Source organism: Pocillopora damicornis, chromosome 1, assembly GCF_964200805.1.
Source record: "Pocillopora damicornis chromosome 1, jaPocDami1.2, whole genome shotgun sequence".
Classification (NCBI taxonomy): Eukaryota; Metazoa; Cnidaria; class Anthozoa; order Scleractinia; family Pocilloporidae; genus Pocillopora; species Pocillopora damicornis.
This window is the reverse complement of record NC_142670.1, coordinates 37327527-37345357: the sequence shown is the minus strand read 5'-3', so window position 1 is coordinate 37345357 and position 17831 is coordinate 37327527. Positions and strand designations below refer to the sequence as shown.

The 17831-nt window shown below is 38.2% G+C and overlaps 3 protein-coding genes across 3 annotated transcripts; 1 reads left to right on the top strand and 2 right to left on the bottom strand.

The window, feature by feature from the left end:
* Window positions 1-165: 165 nt before the first annotated feature.
* Window positions 166-4366, bottom strand: LOC113675773 (glutathione S-transferase). Its single transcript, XM_027192379.2, has 5 exons — window positions 3878-4366; window positions 3114-3215; window positions 2607-2722; window positions 2081-2176; window positions 166-420 (listed from the first exon to the last, which is right to left on the bottom strand). Exons 1-5 carry the CDS (start codon window positions 4008-4010, stop codon window positions 244-246), a joined length of 624 nt encoding a protein of 207 aa, XP_027048180.2. The 5' UTR covers window positions 4011-4366; the 3' UTR covers window positions 166-243.
* Window positions 4367-6856: 2490 nt separating this feature from the next.
* LOC149053644 (uncharacterized) lies at window positions 6857-9578 on the bottom strand. Its single transcript, XM_089209646.1, has 2 exons — window positions 8815-9578; window positions 6857-8572 (listed from the first exon to the last, which is right to left on the bottom strand). The coding sequence occupies exons 1-2, from the start codon at window positions 9176-9178 to the stop codon at window positions 7407-7409; spliced, it is 1530 nt and encodes a 509-aa protein (XP_089065772.1). The 5' UTR covers window positions 9179-9578; the 3' UTR covers window positions 6857-7406.
* A 985-nt stretch (window positions 9579-10563) lies between these two features.
* On the top strand, window positions 10564-17333 carry LOC113671952 (uncharacterized). Its single transcript, XM_089209624.1, has 5 exons — window positions 10564-10951; window positions 12723-13457; window positions 13809-14087; window positions 14762-14847; window positions 16028-17333. The coding sequence occupies exons 1-5, from the start codon at window positions 10687-10689 to the stop codon at window positions 16685-16687; spliced, it is 2025 nt and encodes a 674-aa protein (XP_089065750.1). The 5' UTR covers window positions 10564-10686; the 3' UTR covers window positions 16688-17333.
* The last annotated feature ends 498 nt before the right edge of the window (window positions 17334-17831 follow it).

The window sequence follows — 17831 nt, the reverse complement described above, 5'->3', positions numbered from 1 at the left end:
TCATTAAAATAGCAACTCTTAATTCATCTATTTTTTTATCTTTCTCCATGTTGAACTGACAAACATGTAGTATGGGGATTCCTATAGGGGCCGTTGTCATTTTGATTGTGGGCACCTAAAGGCCAGAGAAGCGACCTGAGCTGAGAAAATTGTAAACGATCATGGTAACTTTTTCAGCAATTTATTTCATTGGTTAACATTTGAGAATCAAGCATTCTGCTTTCACAATCACAGATAAATTGCTTAGAAGTCATTCTTAGGGCGCCTCTCCACCCAAGCCTTTATTCCTGCATTTTCCAGCACTTTCTCATAATGCGCCACCAGCCTTGGAAATTTGCTGAGACAATCCGGGACGGTAGGTGCTCCATTGTTCATGAAGCCGTTAAAGAAGTCGAAGAAGGTAATGTCGGCATAGGTCAACTAGAAAAAAAAAAAGGGGTAAGTATAAGACCGTCTGAGAAACAACCGTTCTCTCACAAAGATGTATATATTCGTAAAATCATACTATAGTTTAAATCCAGCTGAATATCGTCTCAAATTCATTTATGGGTTAAACAGAATAATAGTCATTAAGTTTCGTTTTATCATTCTGAACTGTTAAACAGTGCTATTCCTCGCCCTTTTTATGTTTTTAAGCCTCCCATTCTCCATACCTTAGAATATTAATCGCAATATCATTAGTTATGATCCATCAAATCATTTTTGTCGGTGACTGGTCTCAACGTAACACTTTACCGAATATTCCACAGCTGAAACTGTTCGCATCTTGAAAGAGAAAATGTCCGCGGACAAATAACCGCTCATATTTTCGCGCCAAATAGAGGCTATTGCTGGTTTTCACGTGACGTCACTAAATTTCAGACTTCAGAACTATTGATCCTCCTGAGATTTTACTTTCATGATGTATTAGAGCAGCTAAAAACTAATATTCAGACAAATTTTCACTCCAAATGGGTTCTTGGTTTAGTGATAGACTACTCTTGAATTTCTAAGCTTTTGCGTGACGTGGCCTTTACATGACGAGCGAGAGAGCTGTTATGTTGGTTTAAAAGGTGACTTATTTAGGGAAATTCAGCTATCTGAACAGTTCTTGTATTAGAATAAAGTATTATTGTTACGTTTATGAGTTCTTAGAGAGATAAATTCACGCTTTTGTAGCAAAACTCAGTGACAGATGTTTCTGCTGGTTTCCGGCCGCCATGTTGGTGCCCATCAAGGTGGGCACCAGCATGGCGGCTCCATACAAATCTCTATAAATTTGGGAAAAACGTTTCTCCTCATATCTTCCGTAAGAAAAATTGCTGTGACATGAATCTTGGCGAGAGTCTTTACATATCTAGCTTCTTTCTATTTCCAGATTCTAGACTAAATCGATTGAACGGTTTTTATTTTGATCTATTTTGAATGGCGTGACACTGAAAACCAGCAATTGCCTATTGGCATTTAAGCAACAGACCGGTTTTTTTCCGGTGTGTGGGGGGGTTGTCCCTGCGCGATGTTCAAAAAACTCGAGGAGAGCTTTTAAATCACCAGCATTTTTTTTAATTCGATGTACACCCACCATCCCAAGTGGATTGTTACACCGGTAAACCCGCAGATGGTAGAGTCAATCGCTGGTTCAAAACAGGTATGAGTTTATCAAAACAATAGACGATGGATTCTGACTTATTAGAGCATGCGTAGTAGGTATTAAATACTTTACTGAAGATATGTTGCACAGGGTGTCCGTTTTGTAAAGTATGCACTTACGACACGAGGCCTTTATCACCAGATCCTTTTCCTGTTTCTTTAGCATCACGTGACTAAGAGTATCTTTACTCTTTTCGAATTCTATGCTATTCGATCTCAGGTTATCCCTAGACATTTTTTTTTCTTCTGGTTTCCCAAGCCCTGTCCAGAAACCAAGTATACTACAACATGAAGTAAGGCACTGTGAAAGGGTAGTGTCTTGTTTACGAGCAACACAAAGTCCCATTTAGGACTTAAACCCAGACCTTTCGTTTTGGAGCTCAGTCCACCAGCCATCAGGTTACTTTGAGTCCCATAACAAGTACAATACACCCGTAACTCAGCAACTTACTTTATCACCCATGAAATATGTTCCTTTCAGAAGAGCATCGTAATTTGCAAGTCGGGCGGGCAGCGTGGTTTCCAGGAGTTCTTTCCTTAGTTCCTCCTTTGAAAAACAGAAACAAACAGAGTTAATGTTGAAAAGATCTTATTGCATATTGCAAGGCTATAACGTTACTGGCGTAATTTACACAAAACTAACCAATCATAACAGGGGAAACGAGTCACAATCTAATTATTAGTAACTTCTGCTTCCTTAGTCCTGCGCAATGACTACAACTTTTATTTGTATTTGGATAGGTGAAATTTTTGTTCCCTAATATGTAATCGGCCAGTGCTCTAAATGTGATCCAGTATTTGTAATTGTTGTGAAAAAGGATAAATAACAACCAGTGAACAGTACGTTGTCCAATGTCACTCCACTGGGTTTAAATTAAGGCTGTCTTTTCGGCTTTAGGTTGTGATCGTTAGAATTTTGGCCAAGCAAACTTCAAATTTGAAAACCAAAGATGGATGAATTTTCAACTGATACATACCTTTTTAGCCTCATCTTTTTCAAAGTGGGCCTTAGCTACTGCAAGACGAAGATCGTCGACACCACCGCAGATCTGGTCCGCTACTGCTTCATCCCAGGGATCGGTTGGACTCAAGCCTGTAAAGGATAAAGGAGTTATTTAAAAAGACCGCTGTTAAGTCGCAGAAATATAGGATTAGTTTTTACACAAAAGAAAAAAAGGAAGGAAAACAGGATTGATTTGGAGGGTTCATATGGAGGGGATATTGTGGTATGCAATGAAACAAATTTGTTCTTAGCATATCAGACATTAAGTGACTCTAACAACTGCTTGGTAGCTGATCTGTGACTGAATATTCAATTCCGGAGTTATCATCGTTGCGTAATAGGGAAATCATACACTGCCAATATTTAATCCCTTATCTGCCACTTTATTGTGTTTTCCTGATAATAACCTCTCCAGTCTGACTTACAATATTTGGTTCTACAAGTATTTCATAGTTTTATCACAACTCATAACGTTACCCACCTCCTTTTTTGCAAATGTACTTTAAAATTGCACCAGACTGCGCTAGCGTTTTTCCTTCAGGAGTCACAATAAATGGCATTTGGCCGAGCGGAGGCTTTCCAGCTAAAACAAAAACAAAAGAAGGTTAAAAATGATTGTTATATGTCGATGATTTCAGGGAAGATATCCGGTCAGTCATTAAGTGACGACGTCAATGTTTTGAATGAAGTTATTAAAAAAAAAATCGATGTTAGCGCCGCACTTCATGAGTTTAGCACGGCACGCTAACGTTTTCCTTTTTTTTTTTTTTAACCGGGCGACAGAGTTTGCCTAAGGTTTTGTGACAGAACCGATGAATAACAGTTTTTAACATCTCGGTGAGGAGTACTGACTGCCGTCAGTTGATCCGAATATTCCAGCACAATATTTACATATTGCGTGACCGATAAACTCTCCGTTATACCCTAATTTATGCAGGTAGAGCTTTACTCTGAAGACTTCTTCACTAGATTCATTCGTGTAGCTATGTAGAAACCAAATCGAAATTTTAAAAATAAGGTCAGTTGCATGTATTTTAGCAATTCCCTGTATTCACAATGTGTCTATATATTTTGAAACGTTGCAAAATATCGACTGATCGATCAATAGGATTTAGGTCTGAGGAGATAAATACTTTTTTTTCAATTTCTCTTTTACTTGAGCTACTGTTTAAAATAATCTGAAGTGGAGAAGTCGCAGCGAAAATTATTACGACGTTACGTTGATCAAGAAAATGCAATACTCACAAGCTTTGATTTCGAGCCATTGTTCGCGAGTATGGCGTAGATCCTTGAATTCGAAATTCGCAGCTGACAAAGCGAGACGACCAACCTCTCCTCTTGCACGGACATTGAAGTAGTGAAACTCGTAACCAGACATTTTCCGTTGAATGACCTGAGGGTATGTTTCACAAACTGTTAAATCTCACCCGAGCTTGATGAATTTATACACAATTAAGCAAAAAAAGCTGAGGTAGAAATGACTCAGCATCGTACCCAGTCTCCAGTTGACAGCGTCACGCAACCCAGTGAGTGGAAAATTTGGAATTTGGAAGTGGAATTGGAAAAAGAATCTTAAAGACAATACTGCGATTCACGAGCTAATTTCATACTTACACAATCCTCTGATTGTGGACTCATATTTTCTGAGCCGCGGTGTCCAACAATCGACCTGAAAATTTCTACGGCAGGTGCTTCGTGACATCATGCATCACGTCTAGTCAGGCGACTGTACTCACAAAAAACTGAGTCATTCTTGACTCATTCTTGAGTCATTCTTGAGTCATCCTTAAAAATGCCGCAGCCACGCACTACCTTACATTCTTTGTGCGACCGAGAGGAAAACTTTGGCCTTCTGGCAGACCTCTCCCCTCTACAGTCTTGTCACAAATTAAACTTTCTCATTTCTTGGAAAGTTTAACTCTTTGTATCGTTAGCCATTGTGGCCTGAGTGTGCTCCTATGTCACTATTGAATACATCGCTGTTCTAAGACATTTCTAAGACGTTTCAAATTCAATTCAAGATGAGAGAGGGTTTTGTGGTTGTTACAGATGAAGGGAAATCTTTTTTGTTCATTAGTCGTTCCAAAAAACACTCAAAAGAGAACATCCCACGCTGCATACAGTAAGCTGTCCGTAAACATTTTTCACACGCGTTGCAAAATATTTGAAGGATTATGAACACAATAGCCTCTAATTTGCTCATCGTTTTCCTCGAGCATCGTTCTCGCATCTTGAAATAGATAATGCTCCAGACAAATATCTTTACATATTTCGCGCCAAATAGTGGCTATTGTTTAAATATCCTTCCATTGTGGCTACCTGAAAAAATTTTTACGATCAATTTTTTTTTCTGCTAACGGTTAAAATTGGTCACTTTTGACGCCTAGCAGCTAAACTTTTTTGCTGTTTTACGGCAAACTGTTACCCTAATTGAGAACCTCTTGAAAGCAGTTTCATGAAATCATACTCTACGCAATGAGAGAGCTGTTATGTTGAAGTTGAATTTATCATACAGTTGTTTTCGACTCATGCGATAAGGTTGCTCAGATAATGAATAACAGACAGTTACTGGATGACTAAAATCTGTCAAAAGCTGGAGAAGTAGAATTTAAGGTAAGCAAAATAAATTATCAATGATGAAAATGTGACTTGAATTCGCACAAATAAAGACGTGTTCACCACGTATATTCACCACTTGGAAGGTTTATTTGGATCCAACATAATAACCGGCTCCCAGTTGGCTTGTTAGTTCAGTTGGTGGAGCGCTGCACCGGAGAGGTCATGAGAGGTCATCGCAGAGGTCATGGGTTCAAATCCCGTTCGGGCCCGAATTTTTTCAGGCCTTATTTCAACTGCGAGGATCGCTTCTATTCGTTTGATCAACTGCAATGCACACATATGATTTTCAAAAATTTACAGCCATAAGTCAGATTCGTAACTCATCTTCTTCAGGAGACATGAGGTATTCATTGATGACGGTTTAGTGATACATAAGAAGGAAATGTAAGATTTGCTTAATGTTTTAAGAACGATACATGTTCAATTAAGTTGGCATAAATAAATGAATAAATAGATTTCGTTGTTTTTTGATTTTCAAAATGTCCTCTTCTTTTCCTCCAAAGCGAAGACTGTTGACAAATTTAAAATCTGGGAATTAGCCTCGTGCGGCGCCGTTTCACAAGACGGAATTTTGTGGGTATACAGCAAATAAACAATAGATTTTTGACCAATCGAAGCCCACATTGTGTCTAACGTATGTCATAAATTCATGTATAGTCTACTAAATAATTTTCAAGTTTTTCTAAGAACGTGTAAACCAAACCTGACTAAAAAGAAAATAGACGCCATTAATTAATTGAGCATCCAATAGTTCAGTATATCAGGAGGCCTGAGACTAAAATCTAGACCACAAATGGAGAATTGGCCAAAAATTCCTTTGATGAGATCTTTTTAGGCTTTTGTCTTACTCTCTTTCAAAAAGGTCCAATTTTTTCCGTAGTATGGACTGCTCGTGGAGATAAGCTACAGAAATATTTTTTATTTGCGGAAAATCAGGATTTTCCTCTTAACAACAGCACTTGGCTTTGAAAGGTGTTGGTAAAGTTTTACTACTACTCAATGGAAGTCAAATTCACGGATAGTGTTTGTTTTAAACGAAAACTAGCATGGATTAGTCTTCAAAGCGGATTTTCCTTGATGCGAGTAAATGAAATACTGAAACTAGCATGGATTAGTATTCAGAGCGGATCTTTCCTTGATGCCAGTAAATGAAAAACCGTCTCCCAAAGAGACCTCTTTCAAGATGAGTCGATTTGAAGAAAATTGCGCTGTATTTACTCCGATTGCACAGACGTAAGGACAAAAACGCTAAAAAAGGGGCTTACCAGTCAAAATAATTGTAAATTTTTACCATGTGAAATGAAAAGGTCAATTAAACGATGTTTATTTTTCATGAATAATTTAAAATGAAATCTGTGTGATGTCTTTATCCATATAATTCCTGGCACTTAGACCTTTGTCTAAATCAAAATTTAAAAATAAATTTTTGCTGCTATAATTTATACCCATGTGCTTTTTACCGCATAGCACCGTGAGTAATGGGTGAAAATTAACATTGTCAAGTGTTGATTTTCCAGTTAAGGGGGGATTCTACCTAAAAAAAGTGCATTTTTTCAAATAATTGTAGGAATTTAAGTTTTGGTCACAACTATCTAAAACTATATATCACTGGAAAGCTTATGAACTATATTTTTCAAAAAAAGGTGTTATGTCACACCTGCAGCAAATGTAACCTGACACCGGTCATTTCAATTAACAACTTGTAGTGTCTCACCTATATGTACTTGAGTAAAGATTGTTAGAAACTGTTTCAATGAAATACCAATATTTTGCTGTTATTCTAAAGAATATTGAATACTTGTTGGGATGAGTGAAGGATTTCAAGAATTTTTTAAATTTGACATCACAGCACTGGTGTCAAGTTACACATCTAACACATGATCACTATTTGTTTAATCATTTCTTTTGAAAGACCTCTATGGCATTTTCCTTCACTCATCCCAAATAACTCAATTAGATCAGCAATCCCTAAAAATTTCAGGTCCATAGCTCTCATACTTCTTGAGTAATCTTTTCTCAAGTATTAAAAAATACGTTTTGAGAAAAAAAGGCCTAAAGTTACAAGATTTTAAAATTAAACACCTCCTGTATTCAAATTATGAAGTCAATGAGTAGCCATAAGTTCAAATATAATTAGGATAGGCAAGAGCAAGAGTTAGAATGCCCCAGCTTCATATGAAACATCTTCTTTTTCACGAAGAGCCGCTTCTCTTTGAGTACGGATAAGCTGCAATCCCTGCCGGCGCTTCTTCTCCTTGGCCGTTGCCTGCTTATCAGCTTTCCGAAGCCTTGAATTATCTCTTAGTCGAAATGCATCCTCAGTAAATGCACCTCCAGGAATTGAAAGCCTTTCCATCAATCTTTCTCTGCTTTCTGCACCTCTGTGGAAGTGGCAGACTGCAGACGCAGCAGCACACCGGACAACTTTCACTCCATGGTGTTTATGTTTGGGACACCGGACCCAAACCATTGCGTTGATGCTTTCATTTGGGTTCTGGGTTTTTCCTCGTACACATCTTTCTTTGCCCATCCTTTTCTGCACATGGCCTACACAATCCAGTTTAATAACTTCACAGTCATCATAGGCATGTTGAACAGTGTTAAAGGCCTTACTGTCCCCGTCTGACACCATCCATTTGTACCTCATGTTATGAAGTTCGATGGATCTATTCCAAAGAACAGAAGCTCCTTCTGCTTCCATAGCAGGTGAACTTCCTTCGAAGTTGATGTCACAATCTCCAGATGCAACATGCTCCCTCCTCCATTCTTCAAACTCTTCCACATTCCCTTCACATTGTGAGTTCTTTAGGGAGCACTTACGGCAAGATTTAGACATCACGTGATAGTCTAAAACTTCTCCTGTGTCAATTGAGATGACGAAAACAACACCTGTTAGTGATGTGAAACCTCTTTTGGCCCAAGTGCCATCAAAGCTAACAGCAGCATCAATTATTGTGGTGCTGTCTGAGATGCCATTTTCCTCCATGATTAGCTTTCGGAGCCTTTGGCCTGCACCTTTTAGTTCTTCTTTTGCTTCACTTTCCAGTGCTTCCAAAATTACATCAACTTGCTTGTAGTAAGCAGCTCTTGACAAACAAGGCATGTTCATTATCGCACAGAAAGAAGAGAGTCCGTCGTAGCCACTTCCAGTTTCTATTGAGTGGTAGACAGCTCTCCGGTTGACATCAAATGATTTGCCTTTCTTGGCAAGGTTGGGTGATGTCTGCCAAGGAGTACTTTCATCACAAGAATTGCAGTGAATGGAGAGATCTGACATCAGTCCATAACGGCTAGCGGTATTTTCTTCAATAGTAAGGTCTCCTATATTAAAAACATGACGGAAAAGGATGCTATTAGCTATAGTTACTGAACCAAACAGAACCACAATGTTGGAGCATTAGTTCACACCTCCATAAATGTGTACAAGTGTTGCAGTGAAGAAAGATCAGAAAAAATGATTAAACAATAATAAAACTCCTTTTCTGCAAATAATTCTAACTATCGTTTTTCTTTAGGTTCAAGGGGCTGAAAAGCATATTTATGATGTGTGATATTTTTCTCACCTTCTTCGCATTTGTGTAAAGTTGAGAGCACAGAAGAGAAGCTCTTTAGATCAACGAGCCTGTATCCTTTTTCTACCTCAGCTACCTCGAAAACTTTTTTGTTTTCATCAGAACTTGAAGAAGACTCATCTTCTGAGCTCTGGAATCTCATCTTCTTCCTTGAAGAACTAGGAAGCTGATCGCTTTCTTCGCCAAAATCTGACAGATCAGACTGATCGTGCGAAGTTCCTGGGGTCGGTTCGTTTGGTTCACTCTTCCTGTTGCAACCGCTTTTCTTCAGTAATTGCGCTTTTTTACGATCTCCTCCATGCCCCTTTCTTTTCCTAGTTTTCCTGTAAACGGTTCTTTTCTTCTTTCCAGTCATTCCAGCACAAAAGAGACAAAAGGAGTTCAATATTTCGCAATACACTGTGACAACTTTCACACAAAAATCTCTCACTCGTCTCCAGTGTTACTCTTTCAATTTCTTATTTTCCCCTTCATGTAAGATAGCACAAGGATTCTAAGGGGCGTTTCGGGCTTGTTTGACATATTTTGAGCTCCAAACAGGCTGGTAAACAAGTAAGAAACAAAAAATGCTGTTTTGGTTGCCATGGAAACGAGATTTCTATTTAGATACCTCTTCTTTTCTAACGTAATTTCTCATTTATATTTTAAAATTTTTCGGTAAAAACGATCGTCAGTGTAAAGTCGAATAGTTGAACCTCGCATTTCTGAAGAAAACAAAAAAACAATATTTTGAGCTAATTTCAGGTAGAATCCCCCCTTAAAGGTTGTTGTATCAAAAGAAACTGCCGGACTTGAACTCACTTACAGTTAAACTCACAAATTCTATATGATTAATGCAAGAAAAATTTATTTAACGACTTCCATGGCCGCAATTACGATATATACTACGACGGAAATAAGGCACTATTTTGCATTAGTTTAGTCAGTAGTTCACCATTAACATCAAAGAAAAGAAGAATTTAAATCGGGCATAAGGATACCGCAGATGGAAAAAGTCGAGCAAACTATGCGTGCGGACCTCTGCAAATCAGTGTGCTTTCCGGGCATATTCTTTCCTAACCGCAAAAGGAAAAAACCACACAACTAAAACAAACAAGATAACAAACAACTCACTAATACCTTAACCGGAAAAGTATATGATTAATGTGAAAAAAGTAATTTAACGACTTCCATGGCTTGTCACCCGCAAATAAGATTTATACCTTGACGCAAATAAGGGACCATCTGCATTAGTTTTGTCAGTATTTTATCATATCATCAAGGAAAACTAAAATTTTAATCGGGCACAGAGATACCGCAGATGGAAGAAGTCAAGCAAACTATGCGTGCGGACCTTTGTAAACGTGCTTTCCGGGCATATTCTTTCCGAGCCGAAAAAGGAAAAAACAAGACAACTAAACAAAAAAGATAACAAACGACTCAGTTAATACCTTAACCGGACAAATATATGATTAATGTGACAAAATAATAATTTAACGACTTCCATGGCTTGTCACCCGCAAATACGATATACACTTTGACACAAATAAGGCACTATTTGCATTAGTTTCGTCAGAATTTTACCATATCATCATGGAAAACGATAATTTTCAACGGGCACAAGGATACTGCAGATGGAAGAAGCCACGCAAACTGTGCGTGCGGACCCCTGCAACCGTGCTTTCCGGGCATATCCTTTTCCAACCGAGAAAGGAAAAAACAAGACAACTAAACAAACAAATAACATTCTTTCAATAACACAGAGAAGGATGAAATTCCATCCCGATTCTCTAAGAGCAAAACGATGAATTTAAACTTCACGCATACGATGCGAAGCATAAACTACTGGTTCCCGCTGGCGAAACGGTACAGACTTTGCTAATCATGGAAGCTGTTCACTCAAATCCTCTTGAAGCTGCAATGGACTCTACGAAGAAACATTCTGCAAAATGCTCAAACGATGCTTTTCACAGATACTCTTCAATTCTTTCTTTCATTTCCATTCTGTTGATTGTTGCGCTGTTCTTTAGGATGGAAACAATAAACAGGAACACAAAGAGGAACGAACTTCGCATTTCAGATGTTGAAGGTCACCTTAAGGTCGCCGTTTTGAGGAAAAGAGCAGGTAACGAGGGGAAACTGTCAAAGGGTAAGTAAAATTTTATTTGCAAGTCGATGATAATTTGCCCTAAGGAATCCGGTTTCATCGCATGAAATTAGCCCGTCTCCAATAATTTGGGGCGATTTAGTTTCATCTTAATGGTACAGTAATTCACAACATAGATTCAAAGAAGGCAATCTTAGTACTAAATCCCGACCATTTCTATCGGTGCTTTCCTAGATGGAAGCTCAGCAACGCATATACATACCATTCCCCATCGATCAATGTGTTTACGACGGTAATTTTGCATGAATGGGCATTGTAGCAATAACATTTACTCTAAGAGGCACCCCAAATTCCCAAATTTTGTAAACTGCTCAATAGTGAGTAGATTATTACACACTCAAATTTAATGGTTTCATTGTCTCTATACAATTTCGTTCTTAAGTTTAACAGCAGAGAAGGTACTGCAAAAGATTATTTGTACATTTACGTCTAGATTTTGCGACAATTGCGTTATTCTCATTGCAAACCTTTTTCTTACTCTTTGGGGTAATATATGTGATTTCCACCAAATCATCGCTAAAACTCTACATTAGATTGAACGATGCTTCCTTCGTTTATCATGTAGAAAATAAACTATCAAATGGCTCGAAAATGGTTAGACATGTTGCCAAAACCATCATGGTTCAAGCAGATAAGTGACGTGACAAATTATTTTGTGTCAAAAAGTTTTCATCAAGGTAGTATAGTCGTCTTGATCTAGAGATGATTACTCTATGAGGCTATCAGCCACTGACCTCGGAAAATGAATGACAGATAACAGGACATAAGGTGAAATATGGACTAAACCAGTGGACCCTTACACCATTGGGCTAGTTTTTGGACCATTTTTTGGACCATTTATGTGGACCAATTTTTAGACCCTTTTTTGGTTCAATTTTTGAACCGCTTAATCACGGGGGAGGCAGACCATTAGTACTTAGGGAGGGTTGGGATGCAGTCTATCAGTACTCAAGGAGGGGTGCACGTGGTAGACAGACTTTTGTTACTAAGAGAGGGGTGGAAGACGAACTATTAGTACGCAGGGAGGGGTGGGAGGTTCCTGAGGTAGTAGATGCTACTGATTAATGGAGTTTTTACTGGATCATACAAATTATTTGAGCAGTTTTTCGACCGACTATTTTTATGTCAAAACTTTTGCGCTGGACCATAGCGTTTCTTTATTTTTTTGTCGCGCGAATACGAAACTAGCACCTAAACACTGGATTATAATTGTTATTGAAAATATCGCCAATTCCCGTTCTCGAATCGACTCATTTTATCCAACTTTAAAATTTGATTAAATCACGCTGAATCATTTCCCCAAAAAAATTCTTCGGAGATTGTAAAGAACTACAATTCACCTTGCAAAAGCCGGAATTTCAGTCAATCATTTTGTGAAGCACATAGTTAAATAAAGGTTACTTTTGACCTATTTTTGAACTAATTAGAAGTAGGTCGGATAAATTCAATTAGATTGTGTAAATAGATGGTCAGGTTGCTGTCAACCCATGTTTTGATGTTGTTTTCAAAATTTGATTTTTTTTAATCAAACAAGGTGTAACTGTTTCCAAGAAAGACGAGCATCTAATTTCTCCTGAATTTCACCCCTGAATCAAGCATTATGGTCATGATAATAGAGGAAATAAATACCAAATAAAGAACCTTTTGATTGTTCAACTAATTCTCCTTGTCACCGTCTTAGTAAATGTATGGAGAATTTGCATACTGATTTCAGAATATAAATGGCTAATATCTTTATATGTGTAATATACAGATTTTGAAGGCGGAATGGAAACACATAATGTGGATTATCGCCAAAGACATAAAAGAAATGCTGCTTTGAGTCCAACGCCAGCAACTATAACTTTACAACAAATCCGCCAAGAAATAAATAACAAGTTCAATGAAGTTTGTAACTCCTCAGACAGAATATGCCAGGCAGGACCTCCGGGACCGCCAGGAGCCCTTGGGTATCCCGGATATAAGGGAGAAAAAGGGGCCCCTGGAAGTAAAGGACCACCAGGTCCATGGGGGCCCACTGGGGTTCCAGGCGAAAGTGGTGTTAGAGGACCTGTGGGACCTCAAGGAGAAAAGGGTGAAAAAGGTGACAAAGGGCCCGTTGGAGCTCGTGGTATTAGAGGAGAGACTGGAGAGAAGGGTCGTCAAGGACAAAAAGGATCTATTGGCTTAAAAGGGAACACTGGGGACAGAGGATTGGTTAGTATTCAGGGACCAACCAGAGAATGTGTCGTTCCACCGAAGATCAGTGTGTATCCAGCATCTCAGGAAGTCTTTATCAATGAGACAGCAATATTTTTCTGTTGGGTTCAAGGCCAGACGTTGTCCAAAATAACATGGCGTAGACTTGGAGGTACTCTATCTGATGCTACCGTGGAAGATGGTGCGCTTCGAATCAACAGCGTACAAAGGTCACATGTGGGGTCGTATATGTGTTCAGCTAACACTGGTCTCAGAAATCTAACGGGTTTCAGCACTTTACAAGTAAAAGGTATGGATATCACTCCCTCATTTTTCTGATTTTTTACAATATGTTTCTTTAACACCAGTGTAGACTGCCACTTGTAAATGAAATACACATTTTTGTCTTTCCACAGTGGGCCGTCGACATTGAGTGTGTTCAGATAGTAATTTAGCACCTTTAATACCGATCACGGGAAAAGTTATGTCTACTTAATAATGTTAAAAAGTATAATAAGTTTTAGTTGTATATTCTTGCTATTTTCAACGCTAAAGGTTTTCTCCGATGTTACCAAAAGTTGCTATTGCTGACGGTTGCTATTGATCACATGATGTTGTTTATTACATGTCGGTTTTTGAATCGATTTTACTCTACCTTTAGAGCCACCAACATTTGTCAAGAAACTACCATCTTTGGTCATCGTAGATGAAGGCTCCGTTTTAAGTCTCTGTTGTGAGGCTGTGGGCTCTCCTCCTCTTAACGTGGAATGGTCACGCGCTCGTCAGGCGCACTCCGCTGATACATCATTGGCTTTCGAGGAACAAGGCTGCCTCGAATACAACCCTGTTGGGTTCAACAGCAACGGGACATATGTCTGCCGCGCAAGAAACCGCTTCGGACTGGCAGAAACAACAACGTCAGTAGTCGTCAAGAGAAAAGGTTTCTTTCAATCAATAATATGATTTGCCATCATTCCAGTTACCCAATACTCATTGCATACCAATCCGGAGACTAATTCTGTCATGACAGTAACACCAATAGCCTACTTAAATTAACCTCACCTGTACAGAATTCCAAAAATACAAACACTTGTTACATGGTTAAGCATCTCGGAGCGCTCTTTTCAATAATCAAAGATTTATAAGCGCGTCGTTTAAACTGACTGGGGTCACGTCTCTGATTCAATATCAATGATAACAGAGACTCAAAATGATGATTATAATAAATAAGTGGGTCAACAACACCAATAAACAAACAAACAACTACATGCCCTAGCTCCTGGCCTATCCCATGAGTAACTAGCCGGTATCTTCGTCGAAATGTGAAAAATCCTAAGTTTAATACATTTGTCGTGATATTGCCTGGATTCAGGCTAGCGGCTATCTCATTACTAATATCTAGGCGACCGTATAAAAAAATTGGCATCCAACAATTTTTCACTTTTGGTGTGATTTAGGTTTTTCGTTTAGTTCTGTTCTGTGTACTTTCTTGTTCTTGTGTGTTCCTATGCCTCCCTTTCTAGAACGAGAACCACAAAAACATGTTGATATCTTCGTAAATATTTCCTCCCTTTTCTTATTCATTATCCATGTCTTCTTTTTATCAACTTTCAGTACATTCTTGTGAAGAAGTTTCAAAGAAAAGAATGGAGAGACTTCCCGGAAGCTTCGAGCTTTTCGCGGTCAATTTTCGATATAAAGTAAGTCTAGAGCCTTTATTTCTCTTTCAGAATAAATACTTCCAAAGGTTCTTAATAGTAGCAGGCAAGTCAAGAATTTGAAGAAAACGACAAAACTTTTAAGTTTGTAAAACATGTTTCGACAGAAACGTCTGTCATCTTCAGTTAATTAATATACAAAGCGTTGGAAGTTGAATTTATAGTGAGTAGAAAATGCTAATTATGATAAATGCCGACAACAAGAAAGAGGCAAAGCATGAAAGTGTGAGGGTTAAAAGGATAGTTTTAGATTTACATGGTGTGATTGTTGATTCGAAGAGGGTTGTATATGAATAGCCTCTTTTATCTTAAGTTGAAAATATCCTTTCAATTTTCACACTTTCACTATAAATTCAACTTCCAACGCTTTGTACATTAATTAAATGAAGATGACAGAAGTTTCTGTCGAAACATGTTTTACAAACTTAAAAGTTTTGTCGTTTTCTTCAAATTCAGAATAAATTAAATATGAATTATTGCTTTAAAGACGATCTCGTAGATAAAACAATTTTTGTTACTTTTCCTGTCCTTGGTTTGTTTTGTTGTTTGTTTTTGTTTTGTTCGGTGTTGAATTTTTCTGTTGTGTTCTCTTTTATTTCCTTTCCGGACGAGAGCTTTTTTAAGCGAAATAAAGAGTTCAATGTAGTTCGACTTTTCTTTCAGCCTTACTGACAATATAAACTTTAATAAAAAAATGTTAATAGTCGCCGTTTTAGCATCACCCAGGAATCCAAAGATTATAAAATATTTCTCCGTCGAGAACATTTCGTGGCACATACCAGCGAGAAAGCGCGCATTTTTCAATGGGTTGCACCTATTTATATTTTCCAGTCAAAAATTCAGTCGCGATGACAATTAAAAAAATTACACATTTGAATTAAAAAAAAGACTCTTAGCGAAAGAATAACCTTTCCTGATGTGAAGAGGTACCTTCTCACTTTCACTCTCACCTCTCCTATCCCACCCCTCCTTCTCACTGAGTGAAAGAGTTACGACTAGATCCCAAGCCTCCCGGTGAATATTTCAATTTTTTATCTTATGGTTTTAAAGCTGTTAGAGTACTTCATATCTATCAAGGTATTTTATCAATTCCTCACCAACTTATAACCAAAATAATAAATGCCCTGCTTTTGATTGTAATCTATTTGCAATGTACTTTTAGGTCTATTGTGATATCACAGCAAGTCTTGAAGGATGGACCCTTATCGCTCGATTCTCAAACAGCGATGGCAAGAATTGGATGCGTGACGATGGTAGATGGTGGTATGACCAGCAAGCTGCCAATGGAACAACAAATGATCCATCAGTAAACGCTGATATGATCTCACCAGCATTTTGGTTGGTCAGAGGAAGCGAATTTAAGATCACGCGCACTGACGACCCCAGCCACACCCCTCTGTTACAGACCACGGGTAACTGTTTGGGTGGACAAACATTCCGATCTAAAATCACAAGTTATGGCGACTTTAGAAATGGCAAGGTCTGGGCCAGCGATCAGTGTCTGGGAAGTTGTACGGTTCAATATGGCGGACAGTACAAGTCAACAGACGGGTTTCAACAGGCTGATTGCAGTGGAAGCATCCAAAGTGCTGACAAGATCGGCTTCTGGTGTGACTGGGATACTGGGGATGGAGCAGTCATGATGATTGGTGGAGGAGGAAGTAAATGTGCACGTGCAGATCACGGCATTGGAATCTCAGAAACTAACGCTGCTTCTTTCGTTGAAGAGGATAGCACACAAACTGAATACGACTTTGGTTATGATGCTCAAACGAAAAGCGCTCCATCCCTGTCCTACTCGTTGAACTTATGGATCCGTTAAAAATTATAAGAATTATACGTTAAAAATTATAACGTAGTACTTGTGTGATTAGTAATGAAGTTAACAAGCCATAAACCAAATTACAAACTCTGATCCTCTGACTGGTAGGTCGGAGAGTATGAAGGCTCGGATATACATTTTTTGAACCTAAGATATTGCATTTCTTGCCCTCTATGGCTTCACTCCACCAATTAGAATCTCCTTAATGAAGTGAGGTTCAGACATAAGTTTAACGAGAAAGAGCGGGTGAAGTCAGAAGAGGCGTGCTTTCGATTCGATTTTTGTTTCAGAGACGAGTACATTTAAATGTCATTTTGCTGACTAGCAACTTTTACGTTTAGTTTCGACAACTGCCTGCAACATATCTGAGTTATGCGTTTTAAATAATGGCTACCTAGTAGTTTAGATGGTGCCTCTTTGATTCGTTTTTTAAAAAAATCAGTTTAGAATTCTGCATCCTGTTTTGAACTTTTTGTAGGCCTCTGTATTGTTCTTACTTGTTTGTAGCGTGTTGCGGAAAGAGTACAACATTTGTGTTATCTATTTTTTTCAAAAATTAGCTGAGAACTATATTGTAGTATTTAGTATTGGAGCAAACTAATCACGATGTGAACAAAAAATAAATCTTTATGCTTGATATGTATCATGCATCTTAGTTCAATGTTTTTATACACAGAAATTATATTTTAATCTTAGTCAACTCCTTTAGTGTTAAAACTGCAGAAATTGAACTCAGGGCTTCCACAGTAGTATTTATTTCTTTTTAATGGTTGTTTGACTGTAGTAGAAAATGGATTTGAGTTCATTTAGTGGGATCCTTATTAAAGGAATTTCTCAAGATCTTAAGAGAGAGTTTCCCATTATGGACATGTCAACGGCTTCCGAAAATTAGATACTTTCTTTTCAATTTAAAATTTCAGTTCCGGTATGCAAAACTACTAGATCTAGAGTACCCACGCGAGAAGACTTAACCCTTTAACTCCCAAGATCGCATTATTAATCCTCCTTACACACGGGCTCCCATACAGTTCTTGTGATGTTAGTTTAGAGAATTTGGTATTGGATCAACGTACAATCCCTCATTGATATTTTTCTTTATTCTAATCACTTGTCTGCTTGATATTATACTGATATTGTAAGGAGA

Bases quoted from the DNA above. Each gene is read 5' to 3' on its own strand.
- LOC113675773 (XM_027192379.2), bottom strand. From the start codon at position 4,010: ATGTCTGGTTACGAGTTTCACTACTTCAATGTCCGTGCAAGAGGAGAG. The intron at 2,177-2,606 runs GTATGTATCAGT...TGTTTTTCAAAG, and splicing joins AAAAAGATGAGGCTAAAAAG to GAGGAACTAAGGAAAGAACT. The intron at 421-2,080 runs GTAAGTTGCTGA...TTTTTTTTCTAG, and splicing joins CATATTTCATGGGTGATAAA to TTGACCTATGCCGACATTAC.
- LOC149053644 (XM_089209646.1), bottom strand. From the start codon at position 9,178: ATGACTGGAAAGAAGAAAAGAACCGTTTACAGGAAAACTAGGAAAAGA. The intron at 8,573-8,814 runs GTGAGAAAAATA...TTTTTAATATAG, and splicing joins TTTACACAAATGCGAAGAAG to GAGACCTTACTATTGAAGAA.
- LOC113671952 (XM_089209624.1), top strand. From the start codon at position 10,687: ATGGAAGCTGTTCACTCAAATCCTCTTGAAGCTGCAATGGACTCTACG. The intron at 13,458-13,808 runs GTATGGATATCA...CTCTACCTTTAG, and splicing joins CAGCACTTTACAAGTAAAAG to AGCCACCAACATTTGTCAAG. The intron at 14,088-14,761 runs GTTTCTTTCAAT...ATCAACTTTCAG, and splicing joins AGTAGTCGTCAAGAGAAAAG to TACATTCTTGTGAAGAAGTT.